Source organism: Balaenoptera borealis (assembly GCF_965194805.1).
Source record: "Balaenoptera borealis genome assembly, chromosome: 8".
Classification (NCBI taxonomy): domain Eukaryota; kingdom Metazoa; phylum Chordata; class Mammalia; order Artiodactyla; family Balaenopteridae; genus Balaenoptera; species Balaenoptera borealis.
Window position 1 is genome coordinate 12,961,221 of NC_138865.1, and position 21,282 is coordinate 12,982,502.

The 21,282-nt window shown below is 39.1% G+C and overlaps 1 protein-coding gene across 7 annotated transcripts in view; it reads right to left on the reverse strand.

Moving 5' to 3' along the window:
• Positions 1-389: 389 nt before the first annotated feature.
• CDCA2 (cell division cycle associated 2) overlaps positions 390-21,282 on the reverse strand; it is a 53,220-nt gene continuing 32,327 nt past the window's right edge. For 5 of the 7 annotated variants that reach the window (XM_082401943.1, XM_082401948.1, XM_082401945.1 and 2 more), the window contains 4 exons: positions 20,991-21,079; positions 19,545-19,682; positions 7,493-7,664; positions 390-5,041 (listed from right to left, as the gene is read on the reverse strand). In XM_082401943.1, the coding sequence (XP_082258069.1) occupies positions 3,834-5,041; positions 7,493-7,664; positions 19,545-19,682; positions 20,991-21,079 (1,607 nt within the window). In that variant the 3' untranslated portion in view covers positions 390-3,833. The remainder of the gene's footprint in view (positions 5,042-7,492; positions 7,665-19,544; positions 19,683-20,990; positions 21,080-21,282) is intronic. The other 2 variants (XM_082401946.1, XM_082401944.1) reach the window with 1 other exon arrangement.

Here is a 21,282-nt window from a genome sequence, read left to right on the forward strand (position 1 = left end):
AACAATATCAACAAAAGGAAACATAGGCAAGAGGTTTAAATGGACGCTTCAATAAAGAGGATGTAAGAATGGCAAATAAGCACAGGAAAAAGATGTTCAACTTCATTAGTCATTAGGGAAATACACACCAAAATCACAATGAGATACCACTGCACACCTACTAGAATGCCTACAAGGAACAAGGCTGACAACACCTTGTGATGATGAAATCGTGGAGCAACTGAAACAATATGTTGCAGGTGAGGATACAAACCGGTGCAGCTGCTATGGAAAAGCTTGGCAGTGTCTTCAAAACTTAAACATATCCCAGCCATACGTCCCAGGAATCCCCCTTCTAGGTATTTACCCAAGATAAAGGAAAACATGTGTCTATAAAAAAGATCCATATGTGAATGTTTATAGCAGCTTTATTTATAATAGCCCAAAAATAGAAACAACCCAAATATCCATCAATTGGTGAATGGATAAACTGGTGATACAGCCATAAAATGGAATACTACTTAGCAACAAACAGGAACCAATTACTTATACAACATGGATGAACCTCAAAAGCATTATGCGAAGTTTAAAAAGGCAGACACAAAAGGATACCCACTGTATGATCCCATTTATATGACATTCTGGAAAAGGCAAGACTATAAGCATAGAACTCAGATGAGTGATTGTGAGGGGCTGGGGTTGGGGGAGAGGGAAAGAGGCAGGAGGAAACTTCTTTCGGGGTGATGGGGGGGGCGGTCATGGTTACATGACGGCGTCAATTTGCCAAAATTCAAACTGCTAGGCTTAAAAGGGTAAACTTTACTGTAGGTGAATGACACCTCAATAAACCTGACTTTAAAAAGGAAAAGGAAAACAAGAGCTCTTTCAATACAAAGCACAAATCAGGCATTATTAAGTATCTCCTCCTTGTTATGCCAGGTCTACAGCTGAAGTCTGGGCGTTGGGGGGTGGAGGCAATCAGTGAGAGAAAATGGAAGCAACGTGTTTGCCAGGTCAGATCCAGAGAAAAGAACCAAATAACCATTTAATTTTAATTTCAAGGAATTTATCTTACATCGTCACGCAAGCCCAGTGTGGCATAATTTTCAATTACAAAAAACTGGAGGCAACTAGCGTCCTTCAGTAGGGAGATGGCTAACTACATTATAGATATCCAAAGTGTATCATTCTATGCAGGGGTTAAAAAGACTGCAATGGCACCATGGCTCTCCAAAATGGTATTATGTTGAATAAAAATTTTAACTTGCAAAATGGAACATAGAGCGATCCCATTAGAAAACAACAAAACCTATGTTTACACAGGCAAAGGGTCTGGAAGAGGTTTGCCTGCTGTTACTGGTGCTGACACCTAGGAAGGTGGGGAGAGAAAGGCGTAGCTGCAGGATGCTTGCATTAAGTGGGGGGAAGACACTTTTTCATTATGCACAGTTCTCTACTTCTTTCAGTAGACACATATGACTTTTGTAATAAAAATGAGTGAAAATAAAAGTTAAGGGGAAGCACCCGTAGCAACAGTGAAGAGCTGCCCTGGGTTAAGGTAGTGCACACAGGACGAGAACTTCAGATGTCATGCTGCCATCTTCTGGAACAAGCAAGAATCTATGGGAGCAGGAAAAGATAAAAGTAGAAGCCATTCTAAGGCAAAATGTCAAGGGTTACTGCGGTAGAAAAGATAAGGCAAATTTTTGATTTAGCCATTAATGAAAAGAAACAGTTAAAAACACACAAGCATGATGACATACAGAAATCATTAACTTTTCACAAATTTTATGATACAAATGAGATGGTGGATACAATACCTCCAAGTTGTTTTGATTTCTCAAGACTTCTTTTTAGGAAAACAGCCCATTTGTTATTTACAGATAGCAACAAAATATTCATAGTGTAATATTTTAAAAGGAATAGGACTTGTAAAGTGTTTATCTTTCTAACTGCAGATGCTTGAAAATGAGAACAATTTTACATTTGAAAAACCAAGCCAAAAAAATCACAACCAAAAAAATCACAGACCAAAATGTCTCCTTCATCCTCACTAGCACTTTTTGGGAAATAAAACAAAGCACGTGAAATTCTGAAAAAAATTCAAATACAATTGAGATCATATATCATACAGTAAAAATGGCAGAAAATAACAGTAATTTTAACCTTCCTATGAACAAAGAACACAAAATTTTTAAAAAACAAAACCCTCTAACGTTGTATGTTTCTGAAAGTTTTTTTTTTTTTTTTATTGACCAAAACCAAAAAGCTTCATAAGAAGTTTTTTTTTTTTTGGTTTGTTTTCAGTGGTAGACATTTGCCAACCATACCAAACTATAAATGGGGGGAAAAGCCCATAAATAATTTACGTGTAAAGATAAAAGAATTTTTGAAACAATCCACCCTTTAGCAGGAGAAATTGGGGATCACTTTGAGTGTTAATGTAAAATACATTAGTCTTTAGCAGCAGGAGTTCCAGACCTATTGGTGCCAAGAAGGTAACAAATAGTCTCTATCTAAGGCAGGGGAAATGGGCGCCCAGCAGGAGCTTTCTTCCCTGTTGTGTTATTTATAGAGAGCCCTATTTGTTAACATGTTTCTGCTATCACAGGAGGAGGAGAGTTTAATGATTTAAAGGATTTCAAAGACAACTGTTTAATGCTACAACGATTTACCTGCATTCACAAATTCTAAAAATATAGCAATTTAGATTTTCAAACTGCTGCCACCAAAATTGTGGTAGGATATACTGCTGAAGCTTAACTGGACAAACCAAAACAAGTACTAGTTCTTGGTATGGTGAAATAAAAAGTCAGAAAGGCTGGAAAATGCCATGTTAAAAAAGAAATCAGCAACCTGCCACCATGCTTCATGTTAGTAAACCAATTTTTTAGGGCCTTTTAAGTGAGTTTCTGGATTTTTTTTTTTTTTAAATGGAAAACCATGAATTCAATCCCAAATTACCTGTGACTAATCTGAATGATCTGGGAGATGAGTCTTCAGCTAGACTGCTTATAGTTTCACCAAAAACCAAACCCGTACTTCCTACCCCCCCAAAGCATACAAGAGTGTTGTTTGAAGGTCAAAATGCTTCCATGTTAGTTATTTCTAAATTATATATTCACTTGATAATGACAGATTTGCAATATTCTGGTTATTGAAAGAATTTTCCAAAATCCCATGTTTAAGATTTGATTTTAATCTATTAAAACAAAATTTTTATTTGAGACAAAGTAAATTATTAAAGCTTCTCTTAACTTTAACCCAAAGGGAAAAAACCAAATTTTATCATTCCCATCTTTCCTAATTGTTAAAATTTTTAACCAGTTTTTTTGGGGCAGCCTTTTAAAATAAAAACATACCTCACCCCACTTTCTTTAACAGTTTCAACCTTATGTTACCTTCAATTTTCATAAAGTTACATTAATTCTATCAATTTGTTAAAGAACAAAACAAAACGCTCTTCTCATCCAGATATAACAAGTCAACTCTAAAAGATGCTTTTTTTACAACAGAAACTCTAAACCTTCAGTGGTAAATATGTCCTAACATGAAATAAAACTTAAGAGACATGCTGTTAGGTCTAAAAGCAATCCTTTTTAACAGAATACCAATAAAGCATTTATCATTTGGGGGGGAGAACATGTTTAATACAATGCTTTCAGTTTGAAAGATGGAGAAATTCACTTATTTCTACTTCAAAGTAGGTTCTACTCAAATAATTTTATTTGAAACTTTTAAAATACTGAGGTTTCACAAAGGATGGGAACTGGGATGAAAGAATCTTTCAGGCATGAATGGCTGGTTACCTTCTCTCTTGCCAAAACGTTCTGCAGGGAATGTCAGTTACTGCTTTAGTTCGCTGATACGTCCGATTCTCTCGAAGTCACTTGGAGAGCTTCCTTCTGGTTGAGAAAGGTGGTTCTTTGGTAGCCTCTCGACTGGGTGGTATTTTTAGGATCTGCAAGTGTAGATGTACAAAAGCTCTTCCTTCTCTTCGCAGGTAAACTGGCAGCGGCAGCAGCAAAGCCCTCACTGCTTTCTTCACCTGATGTGGAGGGCAGCACACAAGGTTTTTGCCTGGAGGACCCGTTCTCAAATCTTCTGCTGTCAAAGGTACCTATTGTTCTCCTCTTGGTTCTCTGGGAAATGCCAGAAGCGGGAGGCAATGGAAGTGAAATCCACACAAGCCCTTCTTCACTTTCCAAACCTTTTTGTAGCCTTGTGCTGCGTCTTACTTTGGTTTCACTCTTTGTTCTCTGAAAGGTTTGCTCAATGGAGTCAGATAAGTCTTTATACAGTTGGGAATTTTCTAAACTAATTTCTACAGGGCTGCTCACACTGTAGGAAAGTTCGGGATTCTCGGTTTTTTCCAAATGTAAACTTTGCCCATCAGAACAAGCCACGGACTGTCTTCTGTATTTCCTTTCTCTGTAACTCACACCACGACTACCTGCTATGGAGTTTCTTCCCAAATCCTCACCTTGACTTTTACTTTCTTTCATGTGGTCAACTAAGACATCTTCTGAACAATCACATTCTTTTTGTGTGTCGGGCATTAAATGCTTGGTCTGCAGTTTTCCTTCTGGGACAACTAAGAAGTCATCCTGGTTTTCACATTTGATGTTTATATCTTCTGAGATTTTAAAGATTTGAAAAAGGTTTTCCATATTTTGACCAGCAGCAGAAAGTTCTTGGGACTGCATGGTAAAATCAGGTTTTGGATTGTCTGATACAATGGGTGTTTCAGTCACAGAAGGACAAGAAATATGGCTGTTTTCATTCTCAGTCCCAGTTTTTAGTTCGTTTTCACTTTCCAACATAATTGCTGCTTTTGGAATATTTTTGTTTTCATTAGTTTCTATAGTACTTGTATTTGAACCTTGCTCAAAAGTAGCATTAATAAGTGACGAGGAACTTTTCACGTCAGAGTTGCAGAATTCAGACACATCGTATTTATTAAAGCCTCGAATCATCTGCCAATCCTCTGGGTTCTGGGGCAAAATATTATTTCTCTTCGGAAGCTTCACTTCTTCAAGTTCACCATTTGAGTTGAAATCATCTATGGGCATGTAAGTAAGTTTAAATCGAATTAAAAAGTAAGAGTGGAAATAAACTTTCACAAATCAAACAGGTGTCAAATTGTATTCTGTATGTCAAGCTTTCAAAACAATCGCAAGACCTACAAATGCTACCCTGTACTTGTCCCCATCTGTCATTGTTCTTTCTCTTTCAGTTCTTCCTCACCCCACAGGTTAAGAAAATATGTACTTAATGCATGAATTAATAAAGCATATAACCTGAGACCATGGAAATGAGAACTGTATCTGAAATTGCTTCCTCTATTCTAATGTGCTTCCCATTCTACAAGGTCAATTAGCATGAGGCAGACACACTTCCTATCTCCCGAAAAATGAATTACTGAAAATCGGCAACATCATGCTTCTGAAACTTTTCCATCAATGTTCCCCCTTGAAATAGAAGAGAGAAAACTTGGAATTCTGGGGGATTTGAGGACTTAGCTAAAAGGGTACTTCTGAAGACACTCAAGTCTTATGCCCTGTGTTTAAAAAATTAACATTAAACTGCACCAAACTCTCAAATAGAGCCCCTGTTGTTTCAATATTCTAGAAATCTCTCCCCTTCCATGCCAATCTCTGAATATAATTCACCCTCTAGGAAGACACGCCATGTGGGCCCTGCCATGTGTTTCTGGCACACAGTGTCACATCACAGGTGAAAAACACATCATCAAGGTTTTAAAGTCACATAACACAGCCTAAGTGAATCTAGGCTTTATGAGTTCTAAATCTCAGTACTATTAGAAGCCATCTCTCTCGTTATCTCACATAATAAAGTTTTTAATTGGTCAAAGGAGTATAAAAAATGTTTTAAACAAAATAAAAACTGAAAGATAAAACATAAGCTGAGCCAAAAATCTACAAAAAACGTTTCAGTGTGAAAAGGTATATATACATCCAGGATTTGGGTACTTACAATCATGTCACAGAAAGCTAGAGATTAACATAGGGCAGGAGCCCCTTGGTATCAACCAACCAATATGTCAACTGGGCTCTTTATACAACTTTAAAAATGGATATTCGTGTATTTTTCATGAAATTAACATACTAGAAAAGGAAGGTAGGGGAAAGGGATGGAGGGAGGAAGAGAGAGAAATAGAGAGGAAAGAAGGGAGAGAGAGAGAGAACAGCTTTAGACCCTCATAGCAGATGAAACCATTGGTTACTGATAAAAAATGCTTCATGTATTTTTGAAAAGAAATTCTCTAATAAGATGCAAGATGGAAAATATACACTAACAGTCATTGTTCAAGTATCTTTGGAAAAAAGGAAACTGTTACGAACTACGGATATAACGAAAATAAGTCTCAAGGGAAAGGCAACTTGCAGGGAAGGGAGGTGGACAAATCGTTATAAACCAGGTGGTAAAGGTGTAATGTGAACAAAGAGTTTTCCTGGAAAGGCAGCCAGCATGGCTAAATCCTAAAGGCTAAGCAGCATTAGGCCAGATTTAAAAGAGGTGGGGTGGCCGACATCCTGTCCCACGATGCAGCACATAAAGAGGCTAGGGCAGGACAGCACGGCCTCTGCTGGTGCCCCGGGGCCGGAGGATTACTTGTATGTGGGGTGGTTGTGTGTTTGTTTAAACTTTTGGGCTTTCCTGAAATAACAAGTAGGCAGAGGCCAAGAGTCTATAATGGCATGTCCATATTTGTCCTTGAATCTATGATAGATCCTACATGCTATGCTGCAAATGGGACGCAGGCTATAAATATGTGGTGATTGACAAAGGCAGCTATCTTAAGAATGATTACATACAAAATTCACACACGAAATGAACACATGCTCCAGCTTTTCGGCATGATTTAGTCAATTTAAACTCAAGCGTTACCAACCAGATGCAACCCCAACCCAATTTTTATCGAATCAGGATATCAACAGACTGAATCTTCCTTTTAAACAAAATTTTCCAAGTAATTAAGTTCAATTTATAAATGTTATTTCTAGAAGATGCTTAGCAGTGCCAACTCTACTGAAACATCAGAGGGCAAGGTTTTTTTGTTTTAATTTTTTATTCTTAATTCATAGAAGATATACCTATTACTGAGCCATCACCTTGTTGACTTTTAGTGATGGATTACAACACCAAACAATTCATTTTACTTTACCGAAACACTTTAAAAAGCAAAAAGAAACAGGGTGGAAGGAAATTCTTTCCCCTAAAATTATATGTAATATTTTGTGCCTGAGTTTTTCTGGGGGGAGGATCCAGAGTGTCCAACAGGTTCTGAAAAGGGTCTAGGTGACCTGAAAGTTACAAACCACGGCTTCTTTAACTTAAAATTCTTGTGGGAATAGGAGGGAAAGTTGCTATTTTAAATTTACGCACTCTTTGCACAATGAATGGGAAGAAGGGGAAAAAAGAGGGAAATAGCAACAAAGAGGGAGGAGAGAAGAGATACAATATGGATGACAGGAAAAGGACAGGCTACCTGAACACATCCTCCAGATGCTTGGAACCAGCGGCATCTCAGATACCTCGGGCAGCTCAGGAATAGGGCTCAGGAGCGGCTTCTTAGACGCAATGTCTCTTTCCCCATATAAAGACTTCTGAACACTTTTTTTCTTTCCCTTTGCTTTCTTCCTTCTGCAACTTTTTAAAACCTGAGAAAATGTATTAAAACACTGTAACTGAGAAAGATGTAGCGCCATGTACAATGTTGACTCAAACTAATTTTTACAAAAAAAACTTAAAGACTAGTTATTCCATTCAAAATTGTAGGAATCTCAGTCAGGGCTAAAGGGCTAGGTAGCTTACACAAAGTCAAATAAAATATGAAACAGAACTCAGTTTACAAATTGTAGAGTAATGGTCTATATTTCCACAAAGCATTTGCCAAAATAAGTTCTGGATGAGTGAAAAATAGGTGAGATGTTGTAAAACTGGACAGACTTAAGACATGAGGAATTTGTAACTAGGATGTGTTACGATGACTCAGGATTAACGTAGAATGAGTTACCTATTGGAAACTATGGGAGACTGGTTTTCTGTTCCTAGATCTGGATGAAGAAACCACAGGTGTGTACATAAAATTTGAAGATAACACAAAGCTGCTTCAAACAACAGGTGATCTAATCAAGACGAAAATGACTAGGTCAAAATAAGATGGAGTTTAATAAGCACAAGTAGAAGAGGAGGGACAGAGGTCTGGTAATAACTGATGGAAAACATAGGTTTCTATAAAAATTAAAACTGTTTTAATAACATCTGGAATGCAGTATTCAATTCTGACTGCATGTCAGCAACTGAGCACTCATGTTCTATGTTAAAAAAAAAGTTTCATATGGAGAAGTCTTGAGGGAAACTCAAACACTGTATTGAAATAATAGGTTGTTATGAGCAAAAATGAAATATATTCAACGTCATAATATTGGAAAGAACCAGATTTTAGGTCAACATAAGGAACACACTGGTAACAATTACAGCTTCTGGAAAATGGCATCCATTCAAAGATTTACTGAGAAACTGCTACGTGCAGGTAATAATTTGCTAGGTATGAGATATAAAAACAAACAGGAAGTGGTCTTTAGGGAACTCTTGGTCTAATTTTAATACATACAGACCAGGACAGGCTCTACAGATTGAGAAGACGGAGACCTGGCCTACGGGAGGTTTTCAAGACAGGCTCCACAGGAAATGGAATGTCTAGGCCAAGTCTTCAACAAGTGAGAATTGTTTCGGTTGAGGATGGGAGTGGCACAGAAGGGCTTTTCAAAGGAAAGAGAATGGCATACGGAACAGGTCTAAGGGAGGCGGCACAGAGCAGAGGGGGAACTGCAATTAGCTGTACGTGGTCAGTGAACCCCCAGAGAAGTGGCAGAAGAGGCCAACAAAGCAAGCAGGGCCCTTCTCTGCAATAAGTCTGAGCCTGACAGCCACGAGTGTTCACCACATGGTGATTTAGAGAGTGACATCTGAGTTTGCATTTAAGAAAGATCGTTTGGGTGACAGCACAGAAACTAATGGTGTGGAAGATATTCAAGAGCACAGAAGTGGCACAAAACTATAAGTTCCTTGAGATATCTATAGATATCCTGTAAAAACAAAACAAGAAAAAACATTCCATGGAAAAATAATTTTAGAACTGTACAAGATAAATGTTCCTCTTAGTGATTTACCATATACACTTAACGTTAAATCCTCTAAGAAGCCCTCGGTATAAATAACCTCTATATATGTTAGAAAAATGCTGGGTTAAATATTTTTCCACGAAACATTTTTTTCAGGGAACATCTGCTGACTTCCAAGAAACAGTTGGGAAAATAACAGCATGGACAATGGAAACGGAAGCAAAGAGAAAAATCTTGACTTGGGCTCCACAGATGAATTGCAAGAGAGAAACATTTGGCTTCGGGTTAGTCACCTTCGGTTCAAATCCTGACCCTGCCACTTTACGGCTGTATAATCTTAGGCAAGTTACCTCACCTCTCTGTACCTCATTCTTTTCATCTGCAAAATGGGAACCACAAAAGCACACACCACAGAAAGTTGTGGTGACTATTAAATACGCTAATATATGTGAAATGGGTAAAGTATGGCTTGATTCATGGTAAGGGCTATGTGTTAGCTATTCTTTTTCTTTTAAATTCCTTCTTACTATTTTGAGTATTGATATGGAGAAAAATATTTTTAATATTAAATTATGCTCTTAGTATTACTGTGTGACCCAGGCCCTAGTAGGTTGGTTAATATACTATGATCAATGTCATCAGGTTATAACCTCCAGAACAGTTTCTGATTCATAGCTCAGGTAAATCCCCTTTTAGCAGGATTTTGGAAACCTGTTTACATTAACTGCAAAAGCACCTGCAACAGCGCCGGGCACTTAGTGGCTTCTCAACAAACATACATGAACAAATGAATGAATGATTGTGAAAGAAAAGGTACAGTTAAACTTCATAAAATTTGCTAACCATGATGAAAGACTAACATTATTTTTTCATGGTCATGGGCCAGGAGGAGGACACCACCCAAAAAGAAAGGAGTAAAGATGAATGCACCTGTGGTCTGTCATGAAAATATATCTAGCAACGCTTATCTTATCCACAGGGTTTCATCTGCAAAGGCTAGAATCTTATCAAAATTTGAATTTACTCTAATACAAAAAGCCTTGCTTAGACTGTAATAAACAAGAGAAGCCACATGTGATTGGAATCCTCGGGGAGCCCCGTGATCTAGAAATAATGAGACTGGTTTATGACTTGGAGGAGACAAAGGACAACTGAAGATATTATACCTAAAAGGATTCTATTTACTCCCAAATCACCAGTATTTCTTCTCATACAGTGAAGGAGGTCATGCAACAGAAGCAAATGCTTACTTCTCGTGTTATTTGCACAACTAAGTCAAACTGTTTTCTGAGAGTAGCTTTAAAATTATTTTAAAATAATTCATGTACATGGCAACACATCAAATTGAACAGGAAACCTTCTGGTGAAAAGCAAACATTTCCCTGTCCCTGCCATTCACTTATTTAATGGTCCATTTTTAGTTCTTGTGGCTGGCTCCATCTTTCTAAATAAGGGGCTGAGATTGCTGTATTTTTTTTTTAATATATATATAAACTTATTTATTTTTGGCTGCATTGGGTCTTCGTTGCTGCTTGCGGGCTTTCTCTAGTTGCGGCGAGCGGGGGCTACTCTTCATTGCGGTGTGCGGGCTTCTCATTGCGGTGGCTTCTCTTGTTGTGGAGCACGGGCTCTAGGCGCGCAGGCTTCAGTAGTTGTGGCTCACGGGCTCTAGAGCGCAGGCTCAGTACTTGTGGCACATGGGCTCAGCTGCTCCGCGGCATGTGGGATCTTCCCAGACCAGGGCTCGAACCCGTGTCCCCTGCATTGGCAGGTGGATTCCCAACCAATGCGTCACCAGGGAAGCCCCAGATTGCTGTATTTTTAATGTTTAATAACGGAAAATTTCCAACACCCCAAAAATAGAGAGAATAGTATCTTGAACCCCACGTACCCAACAATTAGCTCTTATAATTACTAACACATGGAAATCGTGATTCATTTATAACCCCCTTCCCTCAGATTATTTTAAAGCAAATCCCAGACATTACATCATCTCATCTGAAGATCCTACAGTATCTCTAAGAGATAAGGACTTCTTTTTTTTTCCACCAAAAACATGAAACATTACCTGGCATTGTATTTTACTGTTGATTTTTTTCCTCTTTTACAATGGAGTTTTATTTCTTTTCCAGCTTTGAGATATAATTGACATATAACAGCATGTAAGTTTAAGGTATACAAGGTAATGACTTGAGATATATATATATAGTGAAATGATTACTTTTTTCTTTTTATAATAATGACAAATACTAGTCAGCAATAAACGGAACTATTGATACACACAAATCTGGACAAATCTCCAGAGAATGATGCTGAGTGAAAAAAGCCAGTCCCAAAAGGTTACACAGTGTGTGATTCCACTTACAAAATATTCTTGAAATGACAAAATGAAAGAAATGGAGAACAGATTAGTGGTTGCCACGGGTTAAGGTGGGGGGTGACAGTGGGAAGTGGACACAGCTGCAGACCAGAAGAGATCTTTGCAGCACTGGAAATGTCCTGCATTTCGACTGTATTTTGATATTGTACTACTGTGATACTGTATAATGGTTTTACAAGATGTCACCATTGTGGGGAGCTGGGCAAAGGGTGTCTGGGATCTTTCTGATTCTTCTTGCAATAGCATGCATCTTGAAAACGATCTCAAAATAAAAATTTAGATGCAAAAAAAACGAGAGGCAGTTTTCCCTAATATTTCCTCAGAGTTCAAACTTCTCTAATTGGTCCCTAATTGTCTTTTTACAATTGTTCAAATCAGGATCCCAACAAGGTCTCCACACATGCCATTTGGTTGATGGATTTCCTTTGATCTATGGCTCCTTTTTTCCCCCCTTGCCATTTACTTGGTGAATGTTCTGAGGCATTTATCCTGTAGTAGCTGCGAAGCTCTGGATTTGGGTAACTGCAATCATGTGTGTTTTTATGTTCCTCCATCCCCTGGCATTTCCTATCCACTGGTCATTAGATCCAGGCTTGATTCGATTCAGCTTTCATCTTTGTTGGAAAGAGCATCTCATGGAAGGTTATTGACGTCCTCATTGCACCAGGAGGCTCATATTCTCTCCTTGTGTGGTGTTATGAATGGCCAGTGCTCTCAGGTGTCCCGTCCCATCCATCCATTACCTCTGGCTCCCCAACTGGCTTCTACCTAACATCCAACAGCTTTTGTGAACAGGTCTTTCTGATTAGTGAAAATTCTTCGATAAAGAATCTTCCCTTATCAGTTATTTGTTTACTTGAAATAGAGCTCAAATTTTATTTTCCACTTTCCAAGAAAAACAAAAACCCTGAAAATAAAAAAGAGTTGATGCCCTAGACAGCTTCTAAGGTGGCCTTTAAGTTTTGCTGTTAGTTTTTAATTATGAGGAAATTGTGTTTTCATATTTGATGCCAGTGTTTTAATCCATTGCAATCGTTATCTCTGATGGTCACACTGTCCTATCTTTGGTCAGTGGAAGCCCCTTTGAAATGATTTTGTGTCCTTTAACGTGGCTTCCTTGCTTGCACACTGGTCCAGACCTGGGCTCATTTTCTACATTTGCTGTTGTAAATCTGAAAGCAGCCATTTCACTAAGGTAACGCTGATCCCTTTTAGCTGAAATGGTAGAGATGGTAACATAGGTACAAAGGATGCTCAGTGCTTCTATGCCTTACCAACAGACAGAGCTAGAAATTTATTTTAAATGGGTAAAAGCACGTGTTCATGATATTTCCAATTCAAGTTTAGCCTAGGGCTTCCCTGGTGGCGCAGTGGTTGAGAATCTGCCTGCCAATGCAGGGGACACGGGTTCGAGCCCTGGTCTGGGAAGATCCCACATGCCGCGGAGCAACTAGGCCCGTGAGCCACAATTACTAAGCCTGCGCGTCTGGAGCCTGTGCTCCGCAACAAGAGAGGCCCGCGCACTGCGATGAAGAGTGGCCCCCACTTGCCACAACTAGAGAAAGCCCTCGCACAGAAACGAAGACCCAACACAGCCATAAATAAATAAATAAAAATTTAAAAAAAGAAAATTTAGCCTAACAAGGTTTTGAATTTGATTTCAATTTTACCTTGTCTCTAGTGAAGGGTCTTGATTCCTAATGACAGTAAAAAACATCCCCACAAAACCCTGCTTATTTGCTTCATTCTAGATTGAATTCTTCTATCAGTGAGTATTTCATAACTGCTTAAACTTTTTGTGCAGTTATTTTTGTCCTTAGGTTACATCCCATTTGGGCTTTTCAAACTTCTGATTTGAAAAAAAACTTTACGAGGTTAAGCCACCGACTTGATTATAGTTACATGTTTCATTTTGTTTTCAATTTTTAAAAATTGAGCTATAATTGTTCCATAGTCACGTAGAACAGTTACACAGTTCAAAGTCAAAAGTAAAAAACACGTTCAAGGAAATCTAGCCTTCATTCCTTCCTGTTCCCTCCTCTGTCTCTTCTCCCGAGAGGTAACCAGGTTTTATTTTGTCTTTGGCCTATTCTCCCACCTTTTTTTTGTAGTGGTGTAAGATTATATGTATGTGTATTGATATATACATTTTTTTAAATGCTCCCTACTTCCTTAGATAAACGGTAACGTATGAGTTTGCCATATTAGCTGCCATAACAAAACACCAGAGACTGGGTGGCTTAAACAATATTAATTTATCTTCTCACAGTTCTGGAGGCAGTAAGTCCAAGATGGAGGTGCTGAGAGGCTTGGTCTCCCCTAAGGCCTCTCCCATGCGCATACAGATGGCCACCGTCCTGCTGCCTCTTCCCCCTGTCTGTGCCCCCCGTGGCGTCACCCTTTGTGTCCAAATTTCCTCTTATAAGGACACCAATCAGATTGGATTGGGGCTAGGAACCACCTAAGGGCCTCATTTATTAACCTAATCACCTCTGAAGAGGCCCTGTCTCCAAACACAGTCACATTCTGAGATACAGGGGTGGCGGCTTCAATGTATGCATTCTGAGAGAACACAATTTATCCCACACCGGGTAGCTCACAACTTGTTTTTTTTTCACTTAACAGTAAATACATCCTAGCATCACTGCATAGCGGTTTGGATCATTTCTCCGCTATTTTCTACATCTACAAAATACTCATTTTGTGAACACACCAGTTTATTCAACCAGTCGTGTGGACATCTGACGGACATTTGGTTTGTTAATCTTTTGCATTACAGAGTGTTGCAATAACTAACTCTGTACATGTGCCTTTTTGTATTTCTGTCATTAGATCTTTGTGATAGATTCCTAGAAATGGGATTGCTGGGTCAAAGGGTAAATGAAAATATTTAATTTGGCTTGATATTGCCAAATTGCCCTCCACAGAGATTCACGCTACCAGAAAATGTACGAGCGTGCCTATCTCTCCCCAGCCTCGCCAGCAAAGTACGCTGTCAAACTTTTGGATTTTTGCTAATCAAAAATGGTAAGAAACGGGCTTCCCTGGTGGCGCAGTGGTTGAGAGTCTGCCTGCCAATGCAGGGGACGCGGGTTCGAGCCCTGGTCTGGGAGGATCCCACATGCCGCGGAGCGACTGGGCCCGTGAGCCACAATTACTGAGCCTGCGCGTCTGGAACCTGTGCTCCGCAACAAAAGAGGCCGCGACAGTGAGAGGCCAGCGCACCGCGATGAAGAGTGGCCCCCGCTTGCCACAACTAGAGAGAGCCCTCGCACAGAAACGAAGACCCAACACAGCCATAAATAAATTAAAAAAAAAAAAAAATGGTAAGAAACGGTATCTCAATGCATGTTAGACTCGCAGTTCTCTTATGATGAGTGAGTCTGAACATGTTTTCCATGTTTAAGGGCCCTTTCATTTCAATTTTGTGAACAAAAATCTCTTGGAGATTTTGATACGAATTGCAAAAACTTTTTTCCAAGTTTGTCCTTTGTCTTTTAGATTTTCTTACGGAGCTTTTTCCCCATGCATGCTCCATGCTGTTTGGGTCAAATGGAGCAAAATTTACCAATCTTTGACCTCACTGTTTCTGGTTTTTGAGTCATATTTTGTAAACTTTTTCCATTTCTAGGTTATAAAGGAATTCATGCTTATAAATTCTACTGCTACTTCCAAGTTAGCAATTTTATTTTCAAAACTTTTCCAGCTTTATTAAGGTATGATTGACAAATAAAAATTGTATTTATTTAGGTTTCACATGACTTAAGGTGCACATGATTTAATATATGTATACATTACAAAATGATTATCACAGTCAAGTTAATACACACATCCATCACCTCAGAGTTACCAGTTACTGTTTGTGTGTGTGTGTGTGTGGCGAGAATACTTAAGATCCACTCTCTTAGCACATTTCAGCCTACGATACAGTATAGATCTCTGCTGCTCCCTTACCATAAACCATGAGGCTATCGCTTTCTTAAACTAAACCTTCCTCTTCCCTATGTTAGTTTTGCTTCTTCTCTTGGTTACCTCTGAATTTACATTTCTATTTCTTTTTAACAACTTAAAAAAAGTATATCTTGAACCCCTAATTTGCAAGATGATAATTTTAAAAACAGCCATAGTGCTTACTTACTTACCAGGCATTGTTTTAAGCATTTTATATGTATTAAAACTCGTTTAATATTTCCAGTAAGCTTATAGAATAAGTACCATTGCTACCTCCATTTTAAAACCAATAGAGAAATGAAGAATCCTGCCCACCATTTTACTGCTGGAAGTGGCCAAACTAGGAGTTAGACAGGGTGTCTGGCTCCAGTGCCTGAACTTTTTAAACCACCATACTATTAGTTGTTAATACCCTCGCCTTTCACATGATTAGGTCCCTGTAAACATTTTTCACTGCTCTGCCAAGGACAGAGCTCCGATTCCTTCTCTTTCCTCTGGCGCCCCCTGTAGATGATTCCTAATACTACAAAATATCCTTTTCCTTATACCCCATTGTTGCTTGAAATCACACTTACTAAAGTTTGCTTCATATTCGCTCCAAAACTCCTGCATGCAGACTTTTCTTTGGAATGGTATAGAATGACCTTTCTTTTTCTTCTTTTTTTAAAAAAATTAATTAATTAACTTGGCTGTGTCGGGTCTTAGTTGCAGCACGCGGGATCTTCGTTGCCGCGTGCAGGAACTTTAGTTGCGGCAAACACTTAGTTGCAGCACGTGGGATCTAGTTCCCTGATCAGGGATGGAACCCGGGCCCCCTGCATTGGGAGCATGGAGTCTTAGCCACTGGACCACCAGGGAAGTCCCTCTTTTTCTTCTCATATGGCACAACTTCCATGTGCTCAATCATAGGTCTTTTTGTTTTTCCCTCCAGAGACCTCCTCCCTGGAGCACCCTTCTCTTGCTCAAATTTGGCCTGACTGCTCTTCTAGGCTGACTGAACAGCTATAATCAGAGATTTCCGCAGCACTCCTCTCCTGTGCTATTAGACCCACTGTGTCCTGGGTTCTCAAGCTTACTTCCTCATTTTGCTAGAGTGTTATCTCCCTCCAGTAATATTAAAAAACAAAAAAACCAAAAAACACCGGTCTTGAGTGTCTTTCACAGTAACTGAATTTGGCTGGATACAGAATATTGGGCTTAAATTAAGTTTCTTTCGAAGCTTTAAATGTCCTGTTGAAGTCTTTCAGCATTCAGACTGCTGTTAAACTTGATACCACTCCGATCCTTGTTTCCTGGTAGGAAAAGTCCACTGTTCTCATTATCCTTATTGTTCAGTTTCACACTGACATGTCGAAGTTGTGGTCTTTTCTCTTGGTCCTAGGCATTCAGTAGGACCTTTCAACTTGAAGGCTCTTCTCTTCAGCTCCGGGAAACCCTCCCTTCTATTCTGATAACTTCTTCCATTCCATTTTCTCGTTCTGAGACTCCTATGAGGTCTCCTAGATTGGTCTTCCACGTCTGTTCTTACTAGTCTGTCGTTCTCGTCCTCCCTTAACTTTCCTTAACTGGATTCTCTAGTCCAACTACCAAATTGTATATATTTTTGCAAATCTTTCTTTCTCTGCTCTTTTTTCATAGCATCCCCCGCTTCTTAGTTTTCTGCAGATAATATTTTCTGAAATCTGAGTATATCAGAATATTTACTTTCATAAAGCTTCTTTCCATTTTCTGAATAACCTTTCTCTCTGGGGGTCAGTTTTTCAAACTTACTAACATTGGTCTTTGATGCTCTTGGTTCTACTCAGTTATCTGACTCTTACTTAAGAAGATACTGGCTAAACTGGTAATGGGTTTCCTCTGCTTTCCAGCTCAGCCTCTTTCTTGCATGGAAATTCTACCAGGAACTCTGTGCAACGCACGGCAGGGCAGATGGAGAGGGTCAACCGCAGGCTTTGCTTTAGGGAGACGAGCTGGCTGTCCAGACTGTGGGACCTTCCAAATGCCAGAATGAGAACATTCAGGTGTCAACCCCTGTTCTGAGCTTCAGGATGGGAGAGGGGGTGAGGGGCAAACTGGCGCAAATTGTTTCACATACAGGACTTCAATTAATCTGTTTCCACTACCACTTCTCACTCTCAGCACCACTGGACCTGCCAATACTGGGCCCAGAGTTCCTCGGGATTCCCATAAGCAGGCTGGGGCTCCCTCCCTCCCAGCACATTCTGGGCTGTAAATCTTTCCCCCTCTTTTATCTGTCAACCCGCTCCCATCTGCTTGTCTTCCAGAAATTCACTGAAGGCTGTTGTCGGTTGCTGAATACCCCTCCTCACTCCCTTCCTCTTCTCATCGCTATTCTAAGCCTATTCCTTTAATAATAGGATTAAGCCTATCTAAGCCTATCAATTATTTTGACTCAGTGGGGTCCTGGGAGGGGTTGGGGCAAAACTTAATGGTCAACCCTTCTTGAACTTTCTGGCTATTAGTTTCATGTGAAGAAGTAGGTGGACCTTCTTTGTAACAGCATTTTGTAGAGAGTAGGAAGGAACCCAGTCTCTAATGCCATAATCTAAGATGTATGCATATTTTCAACTGACGTGTATTTTTTTTCAGCAAGAGGATCTTTCAAAGGAGTGTGTGACCTAAAGAAGAAACTGAACCAGGACAACATCCGGTTTCTTCCAGCTCTGCCGACTTGGGGATGTTTGTACAGTGTTTAAACCAAGTGAGGCAACACTTTTTGGTTCATGGTTCAGGAGGGAAATTTACTGTTTTGGGTGGGTGTGTGCTGGGGTGAAATGGATAAGTTTGGTTTTGGAAATGTTGAGTTTTGAGATGTTTGCAGGGCTGTTTAAGAAAAGATGTCTAGTAGGTAGTTGAACCTATGTTAACAGATGGGAAAGATTTGGGAGTCATCAACCGTGCTGCATATGAAACCACCCAGAAAATAAAGCCATTTCGAAAAAAGATTAGAACTCTGGGTAACACAAACATTTAGGAATGGGCAGAAGAAAACAAACCTTTAACAGAGACCACACAGGACAATTCTCAGTTATGTCAAATGCTGCGAACAAGACCTCTAAGGACGCACTGGATTTTAGTCACTAGGTTATTAAATGCCTTGGAAAAATAATGAAAGTGAAGTAGCAAAGTGGTGGTGAATGAGGCCAGACTTCTAATAGTATCTGAAACAGTGACTCTGTAGCAGCCTCTGTGGGTCTCTCCAGCAGCAGTGTTGGATGGGAAAGGGGATAATGGTGCATTAATCCAGGGTGGGAGCGGAATGAAAGGGATGAAGACCCAAGATTATGGACAAGAGTGTTTAAAGCAGCTGAGACGGCTTAGGATGAACAAGGAAACACAGGAAGTTAAAGGATCTCTGAAAGCTGAAGCGTTAATATAATACTAGAAGAGGCATGAGTGAGATGGCATGAGAACACTGGATGGATAGGAGGCTGGGGTCGGAGAGTGGGGGGACATATAAATGTGTATTATTAAAACTGGGAAGGTCTTGGATACCAACAAGCTGTAGGGTATGGCAGGGGAGGGTCCAGCTCAGTGAAGCAGAGGGCAACACCAGGACCTGGGTCAAGGTGCTAGATCTGCTATCCACAAAGAGGTGGTGACATCCTGAGCCGGCACAGGCCTCTGAGTGTGGAGGAAGACAGAGCTAGTTTCTAAATTCTTCCTGCAATATGGGGAGGTCATCCAACCAGCCACTGGCAGTAGCAAAGTCAAACAAGAGGCAGATGGCACACGCATCCCTAAGAAATCAGAGGATTCCCCAAAGAGGGTGAGGTTAGATTAGATCAGATTCAAAGATAAGAATCAATTCCACATTTGAGTACCCGTGATTCCCTGTGCTGGGTGTATGTAACCCAATGAAGAAAATGCAAAAATGGCCCTCGGGTAATTCATAATTGAGTATATAATCTCTTATGGCCCTTTCGATTCTATGATAAGATGATTTTAATACTCTTGGTTCAAGGCCAACTAGGAAAAATTTTGTTTCTGTGTTTTCCTAACCATACAACAAAGAAATGCACCACTTCTACTCTTTATTACATCTTTAAACACACACTCACCTGATTCTTTCTAGGAAGTGCTCTGTCTGCGCGCTTGCTTTCTTGAGACTTCCTCCTATTAATTTTCTTTTCTTTACAAGGCTGAGCTTCTGTATTAAATAAGTTGCAAACACTCTCTTCTGAAAAACTGATCAACTGCTATAAAGAAAATTAAAAGCAGGGCTACCATAAAACACAGTCAGTTAAATTTTCATGAGTGTCTCTCACATTTCTTTTCCCTTCCCTGCGGATTCTATCATTTTACATCCCATTTCCGCTTAATTCACATATTCCATTAGAAGTATTTTAACCAAGTCACATTCAAAAGAGGGAAACAGTAATTACTGATTTCTGATCAAACACTGACCCGAAGCATACGCACTCTGTCCAACTATTTTATGGAAGAGAAAAAAAACAACTTAAGAATCGTTGTTTTAGGTGCAAACTATTATATATAGGATGGATAAACAACAAGGTCCTACTGTATAGCACAGGGAACTATATTCAATATCCTGAGATCAACCATAATGGAAAAGAATATGAAAAAAATATACATATGTATAACTGAATCACTTTGCTGTACCTTGTAAATCAACTATACTTCAATAAAATTTTTGAAAATAAAAAATAAAAATGAATCATTGTCTTATTCATTCATCAAATATTTATTGAACATCTACAATGTAGCACCTAACTACTGATGGGTTATGGGGGGAAAAGTCATGAACCGTCAGATTATCTAAGTTTGACTTCTGGGTTTATCATAAACAGGATCAGTGAAAAACAATATCAGTATGCTATATGTTTACGCACTGTGATGCTATAGATAAAAATCCAAGTTCATCTAATTTAATAAAATCGCAAAAGACACGCATTCGATGGGAGTTATGCTCACACTGAAAACAACTGAAGGTAGTTTTTGAAAAAGTTATATTTATGCCATTTTCTGACTGTTAATACATGCGACTCTAGAGAACAAACGTATGGACACCAAGGGGGGAAAGCTGGGGGGTGGTGGTGGTGGGGGGTGGGATGAACTGGGAGATTGGGATTGACATATATATACTAATATGTATAAAACAGATAACTAATAAGAACCTGCTGTATAAAAAAATTAAATTAAATTAAAAAATTTAAAAAAAAATGTGACTCTTCTCCACTTCGCACTTCAATACAACTCATAAAACCACACAGATCCCAAATAAACTTTCTAAACAGATTACCTTCCACATGAACACACACTCTGAAAGCATCTTGTTTATTGTATTTTTCTTCTAAGAGAATTAATTAAAATCAAATCAGGAAAACAGCATTACCCTGCCTCACGTGATAGGTAGGATAAGGTATTAGTTCTTAACACATTGATTAAACCACGATTTAACTGATAAATCATTTGATCATGAAAACAGAAAAATATCTAGTGCAAGATTTAAAAACAGATACGTTGTGCCAAATACAAACACTTACACTTCTTCTGTTAGAGGTCCGCGTTGCTCTACCAACTTTACAGGAGGCTATTTTCTCGTGGTTATTTGAAGAGGCAAAGGTATCAGTGCCTGATGAGCAAGACACAGCAAAATTAGGGTAGCTAACAAAAAGTTGTAAGATCCATTATCTATTGGACACACTGGATGCTCTTTTGGATACCAATTTTGCTTTTAGTATCCTACCATATCTGAACATAAATATTACCAGAAGAAATAAATTTTGAGATTCAAAAACATTTTTAAAAACATGAAAAAACTTTAATTTCACAAAG